The 16,120-nt window shown below is 44.2% G+C and overlaps 1 protein-coding gene across 2 annotated transcripts in view; it reads right to left on the bottom strand.

The window, feature by feature from the left end:
- ATOSA (atos homolog A) overlaps nt 1-14,401 on the bottom strand; it is a 47,934-nt gene extending 33,533 nt beyond the window's left edge. For both annotated transcript variants that reach the window (XM_031046178.2, XM_031046179.2), the window contains exon 1: nt 14,057-14,401. Coding sequence is in view for 1 of the 2 variants with exons in the window: in XM_031046179.2 (XP_030902039.1) it covers nt 14,057-14,072 (16 nt within the window). In the remaining variant the exon portion in view is untranslated. The remainder of the gene's footprint in view (nt 1-14,056) is intronic.
- Nucleotides 14,402-16,120: the final 1,719 nt, after the last annotated feature.

The following is a 16,120-nucleotide window of genomic DNA, read 5'->3' as shown; positions in this document are numbered from 1 at the left end:
CAGTACTGCTGCTTAGAACAGAACTAGCTATTAGGGTATTTTAAAAAAGCACACAATGTCCCCTGGTGAGGAATGCAGATTAAGAATCCCATTACTTTATCTGAAATAAAGAAAAAGACAAATAAAAAAAAAAAAACAGAACAACCTATTTTCATGACATGTGACCTCTTCTACTGCAGTTTCTTTCTGTATTCATCTTCTGCTTTCCTACTTCATCTCTCAAAACTTTGATGTTACAACCTGCTCATTGTCATCTAAGTGGTGGGTAATTTATCTTGTGGAACTTTGTCAGAACACGTTTGACCACCCAAAATCCTCCTCCTAACTAGTGAGGCTACCTCCAGCTTCAGGTTTGTTTCCGTATCTGCAGTCCAGATTATTTAGAGGCTGAGGTGAAGGGAAAGGAATAAGGCTAGAAGACTAAAGGCTTCTTCATCAGAAAGGCAAGGAGCTCTGAAAGAACCGAGATGACATTAATGATGGTGGAGGAGCATGAAGCTCTTCAGGTAATTTTTCCAGTGCTATTAACCTTCACCTACAAGGCCTGCCCTTAAGTGGTTAAACAGTAACCTGCAAAAGTAAAAAAGTTACAAGAGAGACAATATATGCTTCTCATTTAAAAAACTTCTGGGAGAACAGCCAAGAGCATAAAATTGTATTTAAACTTTATTCAGGAGGACAAATGAGGACATTACAACTCTCACGCTGTGTAAAAGCCTGATCAATTTAAAATGGACACCAGAGCCTACTATGGAATTTTTAATGCATAAAAACAAAAGAACATTTTGGATAATTTTAGAATTTAACTGTGTCATACAGCACAATTCAGCTATTTACAACTTTCCACATTGTACGCCATGTTATTAAGCTTTAATAGTCTTCTGGTACTCAAAAGAATAAAATGTTACAGAGGGTCAAAACTGAAAGGCTTCACAGAATTCCAGCCAATAATCTAGTTTGCCTCCCTCTCTGCTAATATATGGTAATTTTCTACATAGCAAAATGGCAGACATGAAATTAACACATTTAAAATTCAATTTATGCAATTATGAAATTTGACATTGTCCTCTCAAAAATTTCTTACTACTTTATAAAGCAATGCTTCATTGCATCAAAATTAATATTCCCACACAAACCACAAGAGTACACTAGTGGAATTGTTGTTCCTCCCATATCGGGAGATGAATGTCTAATAGCAGCCATCTCACTGAAGCTAGAGCTCTGGTACCTTTCGGAGGAAGAATAAGCTTCAGACCCAGGATGAAAACACACGCAAGTCCTTGGCTGGAACAACATTTGCATTTTTAGAGAACAGGTTGGCATAAAAAGAAATGGATAATCCTCAATTCATCATTGAGCTCATACGCTATTTAATTAGCTTTAAACACAACCTACAGTTAAGCAACCAGTAAGCTGCTAATTAAAAATACATATTTTTAGTTGCCCACAAAGCTGATACACTTGCATCAGCTTCATTTGTCCCAAGACAAACAAGTAGTGGCAAAGGGCTGATAGTGCTTTCATGCATTGTTTCCAACAGAAATCAAAATACTGTAATAGTTTCCTCCTGCTGGAGGAAAAGGGAAAAAAGAGAGAGAGAAACTTGACCTACATAACAAGTCACAGAAGAAACCCAGTTAAGCTTCAGGGTGGTTTTGGGAGGGGGGAAAAGTTTTCTCCTCTGTAACAATGAAGAGTCAAGCCGTTACATATGGCTACACCGACAACTGTTAGCAGATTTGCCTTTAACTACATGTCTCACTTTTAAGGCTTAAAAATATCCCCTTCCTGTTCCAGGCTACTTAATACTTCTGCCCTAACAATGTAATGAATTAACAGCATTAATTTTCAGGTTGTCCATTACTTTCCTTTAAAGGGAGTTGTTAAAAAGAGATCTCATAAGCCGCAGCCTTTCCTAGGCTCAGTAATCGGAACGAAAGGGAGAACATATGGTGAGACTGTTTGTTTTTCTAAAGGAACTATGTACAGCCAAGCACAGCGCGCTCCCGCACTGCGCCGGAGGGGCAAACTTCAGCAGAGACGGACTTTAAATCACCTCCCACAGCAAAACACCGACATACACCGCCGATCGCGCTCACGGTTCCACAGCCTGAGCTGATTTCGAGCCAGGGACGCCTGTCCACCCCCCGTCCAACCCCCGCAGCCCCGCCGCCCCTCCCGGCACCCTCGTCTCGCTGCCCCTCGCACCCGAACCGCCCGGTTCAACCCCTTGTTCCACCACCGGAACCGAGGACACCCCAAGTGCAGGCGAGCGCCGTGGCCCGCCCCAGGCCAAGCGCAGGAGAGCGGGCCCGGCGGGCCCGGTTCCCCGCCGGTACACACCTTCTCCGCGCGGCCCGGCGCTCCCGCAGCGAGCCCCGCCGGCGCGCCGCGGGTGGGTGCCCACGGCATTCCCACAAAGGAGGCAGAGTAGGGCCGCGCATAGCAACAGGGCCCGCGCCCATTGGCCCCGCCGGGAGAGCGGCCGCCCCTCGGGCGGGGCGGGACGGCCGGGGCCCGCCCCACCGGCAGCACCGCCCCGCCGGCAGGTGAACGGGGGGACAGGACCGGGCACCGACCCACGACAGCAGGAGCCGCCGACGCGGGTGCTGAGGTGCTGCCGTCCACAGGGGTGGGCGCTATCGCCACGCGTGCCCTGCCGCGGAGCTGCCGACACCCGTGGGAGGGCAAACACCGGCACCGTCCAGCTCCCCACGAGGGGCTTCGACCGCCGCCGAAAGCCCGGCCCCGCGCATGCCCTAGGCACCCAGTGCTCACACGGGGGCGCGTACGCGGGGGACGGACACCCGCGGCTGCTGCAGTAGAAAAGGCGAAGGCCCGTCCTGCCGCCAGCCCCAGAAGCCGCTTCCACAGCGCCTGTGACACCGCTCAGCCCTATCCCTCTGACCCCACGCAAACCGTCACTGACTCTCCCTGCATCACCGCAGCTCTTAACTCACCCGATGAGCTCCTTACTTCAGCGTTCTTTACAACTCCCTCCTCGATCTTTCCAGGGGCACTTTTGGGGACTAATTTATTAAGTTTCAAGAGAATAGTCCCAAAACCGCACGTATTATTCGAGGCAAAGTCTAAACAACATATTGTCTGCATTAATTTCATCCAGTTTCTCCCTATTTACAAGAACTTAAGTCAGATGGCACGAACCATATTAACATGATCGGCACAAAAAAAAAGTACTGTCAGCCTAACCACTTTACAAACAGGACCACAACCCTTGTTCTGTAATTTGATGCCATGAAACTGTAAGTCCAGATCAAACTAGACTTCACAACCACATTCAAAATCCAGTAGCACTCACTAACCCATTGAAGAGCATGTTTACGGAACAATACCTTTTCCCCACTCACATTTTAGAGACCAGTATCATTTAGCTGCAGTTGTACAAAGCTGTGGCCTATACAGGATCTTTAAGCAGACATTTTCTCCAAGGCTGGATATCTTTTAGTAGCTGGCCCATTTAAAAATTGTAGACACAGATAGTGCCTTACAGAAAGTTATACATGAAATATATCATTTCATTAGTCACTGACATTCAAGCTTCCTGTGTATTTTATCTCAGTTTGCTTTTCAAGTATTTTTCTTTCATGGAACATTTACTTCTACAAAAACACCAAAAGTTTACACAGTTGTCTGAAAAAGCAATTTAAAGTTTTCATAATCAATCAACCACCCAGCCTTTGAAAAAAGTACTCAGATGATTTTCTATAGAACAGTTATTCAGTATCTATGGGAGGGGTAAGAGGAATATTTAGCATGTTGGTAAAGATGCTACGTTTAAAAGTTCTGCTAACAAGAGGCAGAAGAAACAACCCCAAGTCAATTCCCACAGGGGCTGGCACAAACAGCATTCAGGAGCCACCAGCTGTTTTCACAGTCCAACTGACCATGTTTTAGTGATGAGCAGCCTCTGGATGACAGGCATATCCATCATAGTGCTCCTGAACAGTCTCCCCACACTGGGATACCAGGGTGCAACCACAAAGATCCTTTTCACATCTGACAGTCTTCAAGTACAGTAAAAGCAGGACAGTATGTTGAGACCCAAGCTTTTAAGCTTAAAGTCCTAAGCCAGCTGTAGGTATGCAGAGCTGAGCTCTGTGCCTGCTTGTAGAAGAACACCCCAGAAATGAATGCATCTGGCCTAGCAGAATGCTAAACTTAAAAACTGCAATATTAAAAATTCCACAAATAAAAACACCCCACCTTGAAACATGCTATTTATTTGTCAGTCTGATCTCACACTCTTCCACAAACTCTCAGAGGCACGCGATACATATAATGGGACACTAGAAGTGTGACTGAATATGAGATGTACAGTATGTACAGCAACACAGAGATATTCATAGGACTTTTTCCTCAGCTGCATATTCCATCATCATGAAGGAGCTGCACTTAAAATACTATTACCCTCGCAGTTTTAACACTGTAAAATGACGAGAAAGAAGCAAGACTGAATTTAACGGACTATTGCACCCCACCTTCTACCACAAACAGGGCAACATTTATTAAAATAAAAAGAGATGATTTTAAAAAGAACGGATTTTATTCCAACACAAACTTTAGGAATAAGCAGTCCTACACATTTCACAAAGCAGGAAATCACAGCCAAGTGTGGTTCATCTTGGTATCAAGACAGCTGTGCATCAATTCAGAGGCACTTGCCAGTAGACATAATTGGCATCACCCCTGTTATAAAAAAAGCCCAACTCCAGCCTTTGAAGGGCCATGCCAAAGCACAGCACGTCTAGTAACAAGCTATTTCAGAAAAAACATTAATTGAATTCCAGCCCTGTCTTGAGTGAGAAAAGCAAAGTGTGCACATGACCCATAAGGAGCAAAGTGTTACTTCATAACAACTTATGTTTACACAGCCTAGCTGCAGAGACAAGCTAAAAACAAAATCACACTCCTATCAATGTATCCCTTGCTCAAAACAATCATTTTGGACTGAGATATCAATGTGAAAAGTATAAAATGAGAAATCACTCAGGCAGACAGCCCTATTCCCTTCTCCCTCCTCAGATGCTTCCTCAGAACAAGCTGAGGTCAGCTCTTGATGCTTGCAATGCATGTCAAAGAGCTCATAAGACATACTATTCACAGTCTTAATAATTATGTATAGTTTTCCTTTATGTTTAAAGTCAGACTTCTTGAGTGAGAAAGACTACACATTGGCTACAGCACATCTAGAAAAGTAGCATCAGATACTAACAGTTCACCACTATTTTAAAACAAAACAAAATCAGTGTATATCATAAAGCTGAACAAAATTTCATACAAGAAGCTTGAGAGAGGATGAATACATATTAGGACACTTATAAAAAGTGTCCTAAAACATTTAGGAAAGGCCATTACATAGTCTCAGCATGAAGATGGGATGAAAGAACATACAATGCATATCAAGCATCATCCCTTAACCTTTTTCTCTAGTGGATCCAAAATGGATCCAAAATACTTTCTCATAGAAACTTGTCTGTTCAGTGAGACTATCAAAGTCAGTACAATAATAGCTAGTTATGCCAGTTTTAGCGAACCTAATCACTATGTAAGATGAGGCAGATGTTTACCCTATCAGTTCTACATTGATCTCCTGATCTTTACCTTCAATTTTATGAGCGATTCCTCCTGTTTCAGCTTCATAAACTAGCTACTTGGTTATATATGTTCACTTTTTAACAGCATGCACACCTTGCTTGCATTAGCATGATGTAAGCAGCTGCACTAGTGTGGTTACAGTAGCAGCCTTTACTCAGCCCACTCCTCCAATTCTAGTCCTTCAGATAGTTTGTTTCTGGTTGCTTCTCCACAGTAAACAAAATTTCTCTGCCTGTTCAAATAGCAAGTGCTTCAAAGGGAAGAAGCCGTTTCCGCCTCAAAATAAAGCAAAACAAAGCCCTATTTTTTATTAAAAGGCAACTGAAGTGGGAAACCTTGCATAGGAAATATGCCTGAAGACTGATTTTTAAACAATTATACAGCAGATAAAAAAGGATTTACCTTTGAGTAGCATGAGTATTGGTATCAATTCCTTTGACCTAACTGCATTCTCAGTGCATACTGATTTTGACAACTTTGTCCCTGCTCAGTTCCTACTGGTAGGAAACTCTTACTCCACATCACCAAAATATTTATTAAAGCTCTTCTTGATGCATCTGTGCTCTTCCCCCTTACTCCCAAGTCCAACTTTATAAAAATTAAAAGCCCAACTAAAAACTGTAACAAAAAAGAGTAAGTCAATGGGATGTCTTACTGGGACTACGTTGCAAATATTCAGATCTATCATGCAAACAACCTATGCATTGATACTTGTGTCTTTACAAAAACTGCACAGGAAAAGAACATCAAGCCAACATAGCAAAATTCACTTTCTGGTAACACAGAATTTATGCCCTCAGCAAGTAGGCATCACAGATATCTGTCAGATATTACTCTTAGCCACACCCCTGCCCCTCCAAGTCTGCAGACAAAGCCTTCTAGCAAACTTGCTGACCTGCCTGGAAGTGTGAGTTTGAGCCAAGTTTTGTTTCATTTAGGTTGTTGGGCTAGTGCCCTGGCAGGGAACCGAGAAGAACAATACCTGGCAAGCAGGGGAGAAAGGCTTCCCATCACTGTGGAAAAAGTGCTGACTAGAGCAGCGCTTCCTTCACCTCTCCTTCCACTGACCTTCAGAGGAAATCACCACCACCCTGCCACCTCCCACCATGGTACCAACTAATACCATCCTCAGCTCTCTCTCTGCCCTTCCCTCCCCCATTACACCCAACAACAAGATGATACTTGTAGGACACCTTGAGAAAGAAACTTAATTTATTCCAGCACAGAGAAAGTGTGAAACATGCCCTAGAAATCCTCAAGGCTCAGTGGGATAAAGAAATCCCTGCATGCACAGCACCACAAAAGGCTAAACTAGCTTCAGCAGCCACCTGCTTCCAGTCGCATTAAAGTTCCCAAGCCAAAGTGGACTGACTTACCAACATGGATCTCTGGGATCTTAATGGAAAAAAAATCAGTAACTTCACAGGATACATCACGTAAAACAGATTACATGGCTCATGTGCACCACAGATTCCTTACTTTAGATAATTTCTTTTTTTATTTTACTTCAGGAAACAATTCAGCTCATTTTTTTTCCCTTGGAACAAAAAAATTCATACTTGGCAATAGGTTTGGGAAATGCATTGATCACTGCAAATAGAGAAGTCTATGTGTCCAAGACTATATACCTGGACAGAGAGTGGATGCCTTCCTTCTAACTGAAAAGTGATAAAAACAAAAGAAATGTGTATAGTGGTAGCTGAAGAACTCCATTTACTGCTCCTAAAGCAACAAAGTTGTCCAGAAGACTTCTCAGTAACACTTTTTGTTTACCTTGATTCCTAACAAGGATTCTTACATTCAGAACAGACATGAAAGTGTTTTTAGTGTCTTTAGTACTTCACATGTGGAGTGCTTGCTTCCCTCCTTCTATGTTCATCTGCCTCCACTGATTCACGCACAGCTCTCCTCTTCAAATTATCCCTGAGAACATTCTCACACTATTCTATTACATCTTTGCCTTTTAAGTCAACATAATGTACTAACACCATCTAGATAGAAACTCTTGAGAGTTTTGGTCCCAGAGCCAACATTAAAAGGTAACACAACAATCACTAGCCAAAAAAACTAGTCAGGCCGATTTAACATGGAAGAAAATGTATCAATGCAAGTGAGTTTTATTTGATTTGGTCAAAACCACACTGAATTGTTAAGAACAGATGAAGAATTTTCATGACTGTCTTACAGCTCAGTTTTGCTGTTTCTAAGTAGCCTTTATATATATAAAAAATCTCTTCCAATCTTGGTACAGTTGTGCATGCAGATAAAAAATAACTGTATACAGCTTTGGCTGTGTGCTCATAGCTACAGTCATCCCACCCTGCACAGCACCAGCTGAAAAAGGAACACATAATGAATGAAAAGTCTTCCAAAGTCCAACTACCTACCCAAGTCCAAGAGGCACTCTTCAGTACTTGCATTTACCCAGGTTTACAGACATCCTTAATTGCCTACTTCTACATGAAGTTTTTGTACTCCAAAGTACAAAGGTAACCATGCAATTGTACAGGCACTTCTAAAACAATTTAAACCTAAAACAATTTAAACCTTCTGTCTACACATTAAATACAAATGACCTGCAAAGACTGAACGATTTATTACCATCCTGAAAGACAACAATGTGAGACACCTTCAAAAATCTAAATTTACCACGAATTCACCAAGTATCAATTCAGAATGGAGAAGTTATTACAGCTATAATTACAGTTAACTGGCAAGATCTTATTGACTGAAAGAACAGCTAGTAAGTGCCAGACTGTTATCCTAAACCTGTGCCTGGTAAAATGAAAAGCCATGGCTATTTCACCACCATTTAACACTTGCTATTATGTGTACACATTTGTCAAAATAACAAAGAAGCATTTTATAAACAGTGAAGCAGATCAAGTTCTTTTCACAAATGACATAGAGCTGGTTTGTTCCCATCAGTTACTCTGTTTTCAGAGAAGATTTCTAATTTTAATAAGCAGAATTTTATTTGTCAACAAACTCACATCTCTCATGAGAATCTTTATTTATAAATGTTAGCTTATTTTTAAAAACATTTAGAAGCTGGCAGACCTCAGTTCCAATAATAGTTTCAACACTGACCCTCAGCAACAAAATCCAGTGTAATATGCCTCAGCCCAGGGATCTGATCTGGCATGCCAAAGTTTCTCACTTCAGCAAGTAAAGAATACTGTCAGAAGAGTCAGTTGTATAGCCAAAACCTATGGGCTTGGCATATCCACAAGCCCCAAAATATCCACTTAAATGCCACTCCAGCAGCATCCATTTTAGCAACAAGAGCTCCTCTAAATGCAGCTTGTATGGACACCACCAAATAAACAAAAAGAAAATGGCAAAATTGTTACTACTATGGTTTGTTCTCTGAGGTACAGGCACACAGTGAAGAACTCTCCCTGTTGAACACAGATACAAGCGCTCTTCCAACCCAAGAGCTATTTCTACAACAGGGCAACTCACCTCGTTGTCAACAGCCAGGTATGACTTGCAGAACAGTAAAAAAATTTTAAAATAAGCAAACACACCCAAAATGTAAGATTTTACAATTCTCTCAAGTCTGCAAATTAATATCCTTAGATTTTTATTGTGTTTTTTCCTGGGGGGCAGAGAGAGAGAGGGAGAGGACTTAAGCTTCTAAAAGCTAAGAATTCGCCTAAGCTAAATTTCTGTAGAAGAAATAACAGAACATATATTCCAGTTTTTTTGGATGCCAGGATGAGGTTGCATTTGAAAGAATCCAGACTCCAACCTCAATTAAAAAAAAAAAAAAAGGCTTATAGTCCTGTTCACTCATCTTCTCCATTTACATATGATTTGTTATCAGGCCAAATGTGCTCTCCCTGAAGATTAGAGCTAGATGGCTTCTTGCCTTATAAATGGAATCTGAGTGCAGTATCCTGACCATCTGTCAGTTTGGTTGGGTTTTCCTCCTTTTAAAGAGATTAGGTTTTATTTGGTAGCAATCTACCCAACCTGAGAGCAGCAGACACCCCACACCCTGCGGCCCATGAGAGCCAGCCTCCCTCACCACACGCACCTTCTTGCACGTGCCCTGTGCAGCGTGTCCACCAGCATGGCTTCCTCCCTGGACAGGGAGCAGCGTCACCTGCACCTCATTATCCCCCAACCTGCACTTACCTGTGGCAACCAAGCCCCAAGCATTGCCCAAGCGCTTTTGGAGTGACAGCTCCACTAAGCAGGAAGCACCTCATTTCCAGTTTACTATTTTGTTTACTGGCTACACTGTTCCACCATTGAAAGGTTTAAGTGCTTGGTGACATTTCACTGAGAAGATACTATAAAAATAAAGTGTCTGCATCACAGTGCAATATGGGACACTAAAATACCACTCATCCTTTTGAAAAAGATATTTTCACTTCCTTATCTGCCTACTCTGCAGCACACCATCTTTGCTAAAATGTTTCCAAAAAATCTTTCACAGAGTGAAATTAAATCTTGCTTTTTAAAAACAAGGTCCTTAGCCAGAGCTCCTAACAGCTAACTCCACAACTCTTAACCACATTGGTTCAGCTCACTTCCCCCCCAACCCAATGCCTCCTCAATCCTTCCTCCTAAGAATTTGAGGTAAAGCATTCAATCAGCTGTTTATCTTCATTAATCTCTCCTCCAGCTTCCTCATAGATACACTGAGAAATCCTTCAGCTATGTTTCCAATATGAGGTAGTAAACAGACTTTTGTTGGGCCCAAAGAGTTAGCTCTTTCCATATCAAACCACCAAATAAAGTGGAAGAAACCTTCTTAACCCAGTTATTACAAGCAGACATAGAGGCACGTATCCGAGTTTGACTTGCAAAGAAAGAGGGAGAAGAGAAAAAGCAATCTTCAAGCTGATTGTTCCTCTCTTGTAGACAGAAAGCCATTTCGTTAAATTATGATAATCTCAAGGAGGGAATTAATGCTTCAGAAAGTAAGAGAGAACTGCTTTTAGCTTAATTTGTAAGTGAAAACAGAATAGTCCACACAGAGAACACAGCAGAGGAATAAACAAAGCAAGGTAATAAAAAAGTAAGAAAAGACTTGAATAAGGTGATAAAAAACAGCCAGCATGCATTTAGAGACAAACAAGCCTGTCTTCCTCCTTTAACTGATCAGTCATGCAGCGAGGGGGAGGGAGGAGGAAGGAGCAATAACTCTGAGCTACTTAGACTATACTAAAATTTTTGATGTCTTGTAACATTCCCACAGTAAAATATGACTATACTGTAGATTCATTTAAACCACAAGATTTTTTCCAGTTGTACACCAAGTGTACTCTATGTTATGTACTCATAACAATCCTTCTGAGTTTGGCAGTAAGCTATCACCCTGACATTATGCAATGTTTTCATTAACTCCGATGGTGAAACACTGTGTTTATACAATTTATGAACAAAGCTGAGCTGGAAAAGCTTGCAAGCACTCTGCTACGGAGCCTAGTTCTGTCTTCCAAACTCAATAAACTGGCGAAGTGATCAGAAGTCATTAGAACGAAGTTCAATAGAAGCAAGAGCAAAGCTCTGTATTTGAGAAAGGAAACAGCTCCAAACACCCAACATGAAGCAGCTGACTAAGAAGCTGTACTGCAGAAAATAAATGGCAATGGTGTTATGGATCAAAGCTAGGTAAGCTGATATGTTGCTACTGCAGGAAGACAAAAAAAAAAACCAAACCAGAAAGAACAAAACTCAAATATCACTTCACAAACACTGTATTCAAGAAAGGGAAACACATCACTCTTTGCACTGATGAAGCCTCAGCTGAGCCAACATGTCCACTGTATTTTAAAGATGCTTTGACACTTTAAAAGTGGCAGCATAGGAAATGTAAAGCTAAGCAGCAACCACCAACATTCTAGTTACTGCATTCCCTAAACCAGGTATACATTTACGTGAACATGCTTAGAACAGCCACTGCCCTTCCACACTGACAACCCACCTGATGGGCAAGTCCTGAGTGATGCTCATGAGACACATCCTGCGAATGCCTGTGCCTCTGCATGGCAAAGAAGCAAGACCACATTTTTACCTGTACCTTCTAATCCCTCTTCCTCACTTGCAAAACTGCTCCACCGGTTTGCTATGCAACACTCCACATTCCATCTTCACCATACTGCTCTCGTATACTGCATGTTTAGAGCTGTAATTTTCAAACTTTCCACAATATAAAGGTAGGTAAGTACCTTAGGGCAGGATTTCCCTTTTTTCTTCATTTCCACTCATCCCTCTCACCTTCTTAAATTAAAGTATTCTGGAACATTTCCCACTGTTACAGTGGTTGCACATTTAGATCTCCCCTTTCTTCTCCTGCACCACCCCTTCTTGCTGGTGATAACAAGAATCTTACTACTAGTATGACAAAGGCTAAACCATAACTTCCCCCAGTGTGGTGGGGCCATTACAATCTTATTAACTATAATTTTATGCTTAATTCTATCTACAAACACTGTATCTCTGCTCTAATTGGATTCTGATATAATTATTCATAAGAATGAAAAAAACCTCAAATATTTCAAGTCTATTTAAGTCTGTTTCTTTGTTTTTACTTGTTGCACGGATTTGTAGTCCTCTCAGGATTGTGAAGGTCTATAGAAAAGTGGAGACAGTGGCAAGCTGAGTGTGCTTCTCCCCTGTTCTTTGCTATTAATTTGGGACGATTGGAAGCAGGTGACTACACACTTGGCTGCTTGTATCCTGTGGTACAGCTGCTATGCAGAAAGCAGCACATTAAATATGTGCATGATTCCTGCCTCCTAAGAGGCTCTATGGACTGCATGTGGCATTTCGGGCAGCACTTTCACAACCCCCTTTGTGAAGGGTATTGCTTTATTACATTAGCACACAGCTAAGCTATACGTATCTAGTAAAATGGCTGGAGATACTCCCTCAGTCTGGAGATATTTCGAGATTTTTTGTTAATCTTAACAGAATTCCAAGACATTACTTCTGAAGGGTTTCACCCAGTTAATGATAGACATTCACATCTAACTTTTCCTGCCTGAAAATTAAAGGATAAGCAAAGGTCATATGGAGGTTCTGAACTGCTACAGAAGAACATCTTAAAGCTGCAAATATTGACTTGGGTTTTACCTGGCTATTTTGAAGTTTTGTTTCACCTTGACAACAAGCACCTTTCAAACTTCAGTATCTGGTATTAAAACATAAAGAGATTCTAAAAACAATGTGCCTTGCTGCAATTGGTCAGGTAAAGGTTTACGCAATTAAGAAACAAGGAAGAAAGAGAAAAGCCCATTTCAAAACCCTAGTACTTAACCCCCATTATTTTATATATACGTTTCTGATCATTTCTGTACTATCTGTGCTACTGCCACATCATATAATCCTTACAGCATATACATACAACAAATACACCTAAGAGTGGTCATTTATGCAGTGTCACTATTAGCAAACATGTTATTAACAACCCTAATTAAGCTATGTATGTCATGTAAGTGTTAGCATTTAACACACGGATATCTAAGCTATATTAAAGTATTTCTCAAAACACCAAAGTGATTATAACACAAAAATAATGTGTTTTTAAAACTGAAAGCAACCAGGTGAACAATAGAATCACCAAAATTTTAAGAAATCTAAATATCTAAGCAATAATTCTAAGCAATTTTTTTAATTAACACTCACTTCCACGATGAGGACTCATAAAATCTGTTTAAAAAACAATCTTGTTTTAAGTAACAGGAACCAATAATCACTCCTCTTGTAGATCAAGATAGAAGTCATGACATATTTTCAACTCTAGGGGCATCAGCAGCTGTTGCTATACTGCAAAAGAGCTGAAGTGTTATAAACACATACGTAGACAGTCGACTTTATTTTCCTGTAAATCCAGATGTCAGTAATCCAGATTAAGATGGAACCAAATTATGGCGAAAAAATAGTATTTCAGCATGCTTGTTACGATATATCTCCTTTATAAGCGGAACAAACCCGTCTGCCAGATTACAAAACATGACAGATAGAAGTTACGATCTTCTGAGGATGTTTTTTCAGCTACATTTTGTCATTTTTGCCCACGTGCTGGCATTGTCTGTCGATGTCCCATTTGCCTTTGACCGACTCCCGCCCCAGCACTGCAGTCCCGGCTAACTAACCGGCTGTAGCTGACACACCAACTGCTGCATTCCCGGAGCAAAAGCAGTTTGCTACGGTGTTTGTCCCCCTTTCGTCCAACCCAGACAATGGGAAGCTGAAGGGCAGGCAGGACATGGGGCTCTTGGACACATTCCAGGGGTACCTTCCAGTCTACCAACTCGGGAAATGCTAATGGGAATGAAGCCGAGCACCAAAATTCTCTCCCATTCCCCAAAACGACAGGGGAGGAGATAAGGAAATAGAGCGATAACACTGACACAAAATACCAGGCTACCCCGAGACAAAACAAAACACACACAAAGAAATATCCTGATAAACCGTTTACCTCGTTCCGGCTTCATTTTCTCCGTCTCCTCAGGCAGGAGCCCCTGTGCCCCGCTGCTCCCTCCACGAAGGCTGGCTGCCGCTGCCTCCAGCTACCCGAGAGCGATTCTTTGCCGTACGACCAGCAAGCGGATCCCTGCCTGGTAGCGGGGCCCGCCGGCAGGCAGGCAGCAGGCCGGGGACGGCTGAGCGACGGCGGCCTCTCCCCGCGCCCGGCCAGGGTGTCCTTCCGTGACACGGCGCCGAGCGGGGCTATTTATAACCTGCCGAGGAAAAAATCCCACAACAACAGACCTCGGCTCACCCCCAGCTCTGAGTCACCGCGGCCCCGGGTGACGGCGGCCCCGGACGGAGTCCCCTCCCTCTCGCCTGCCCCGAGGAGGGCAACGAGCGGCCCCCCCACAGCCCTCAGCCCCGCAGCCCGCGGGCCCTGCCCCGTCACCGGCCGGCGGGTGGCGGCGAGGGGCTGCCCGGCACCTTCATCCCCGGCCCTGCCGCTGCCGCCCGGGTTGCCGGGCCGTGCCCCCCGAGCTTCGCCCCGGTCAGACAGCCCGCCCCTCCCGCCGCCGCGGAGGGCTGCTCTCCATGGCTGTGCCTCCCACCCTTCCTCCTGCTCGCGGCTGACTAACTCCCCTCCTCTCCGCCGGGAACTCCCCGCCTCCCGCCAAGCAGGGCACACACATGACAGCCCGGCGGCTGCGGGCACGTCCGCTCGGCAGCGCGGGACCCGCCGTGCTCGGCTGCCTCGCGGCCGCCGGTACAAAGCAACGGAACAGAAGGGGACGGGACGGGACCAGACGGGACTGAGGGACCCAGCACCGTGTTCATCCCACCCCCAGGCCGGACCGGCCGCCCCGCCCCTCGCCCGCCTCACGTGCTCCGCGGCGGCCAATCGCATGCATTCACTTCCTGCCTGGCTGCCCGCCTGCCGGGCAACTCGGTTGTCATAGCAACAGAGCGCCGGCCTGGTTGAGGCCTGTTGGCGGGGGCGGGCCCGGCGCCGCGCGGTTTATCGGTTTGCCAGTTTACCGGTATCCTTCCCTCGTATACCCCCCACCCAAAAGTGTTTTGGCAGACAGGCTCCCGGACCGTCACTCACCCTGCGTAGGCTGCCCAGCCTTTGGTGGGCCTGCTCCCTCCAAGGGTTCGTTCCGCACTCCCATTAGCTGTTCTCTGGCTCTCGCTGTACGGCCACAGAGGTGTTACCGCGCTGGCACCCCGTGTCTCCACACGACTGCGTGCTCATTCTGTAGGGACCTATATATATAGCTGCGTATATAGGCATCCTCTAAGCAGCGATTGAAAGTGTGAACGGCCCGAGGCGCGGGAGGCTGTGCCCCCACCTGCCCAGAAGAGTTGTGAAGCAGGGGAAAGGCCACCTTTGTGCCTCTGGCCCGGGGGGGGCTGCCGCCCTGATACCTGCCCCTGACATGCTCACTGCCTGCCCTGTCCAGCAGCCCTGTGCTTGATGCTCACTTTACACCAGTAACATTTTGTGTGCAAAGACAATGGGACCATCTGGGTTGTGGTTACAACCACCTCAATCCAGCAGAAAGGCAAGCGTACCCGAAAGGATACACCATGCATGGCTGCCTGGCAGGTCAGGAGCCAGGGCCACTGAATGTGAGCCTTCCGTGCCTGGAGTCTGCTCTGTTTGGTGCAGGCACACTGCTAATGCCTCCTCTGAAAATGAGGAACAAGGCTTCCCCCTAAACCAGGGACCCAGATCCATGTGGGCTATAGCGGCTGTGGTATCCTAGGCTCCTGGCAGCAGAGAGCTCACAAGGAGACTGTACCAGGGCCAGGGAAAGCCCCACATACAATAATGCTCCCAGTTGAACACAGTCAGAAAAGACAGATGAGTTGATACTGACCTCTCTTACTTTAAAGTGGTCCTATATTTGGGATATACACAGACACTGCTGCACCTCCACTCATTACACTGGCAAATCCCTGCCACTGTGATTATTGTTTACAAACTCTTCCATCTTACAGACTGAGCACTACTGGGGACACTCACTCTCTACAAGATGTTTTATAAATATGTGTCTTCTGCCCTTTCTAT

The sequence above is a fragment of the Melopsittacus undulatus genome, chromosome 9 (assembly GCF_012275295.1).
Source record: "Melopsittacus undulatus isolate bMelUnd1 chromosome 9, bMelUnd1.mat.Z, whole genome shotgun sequence".
NCBI classification, from domain to species: Eukaryota; Metazoa; Chordata; class Aves; order Psittaciformes; family Psittaculidae; genus Melopsittacus; species Melopsittacus undulatus.
The sequence above is the reverse complement of the archived record's forward strand: the minus strand, read 5'-3'. Positions and strand labels throughout refer to the sequence as shown.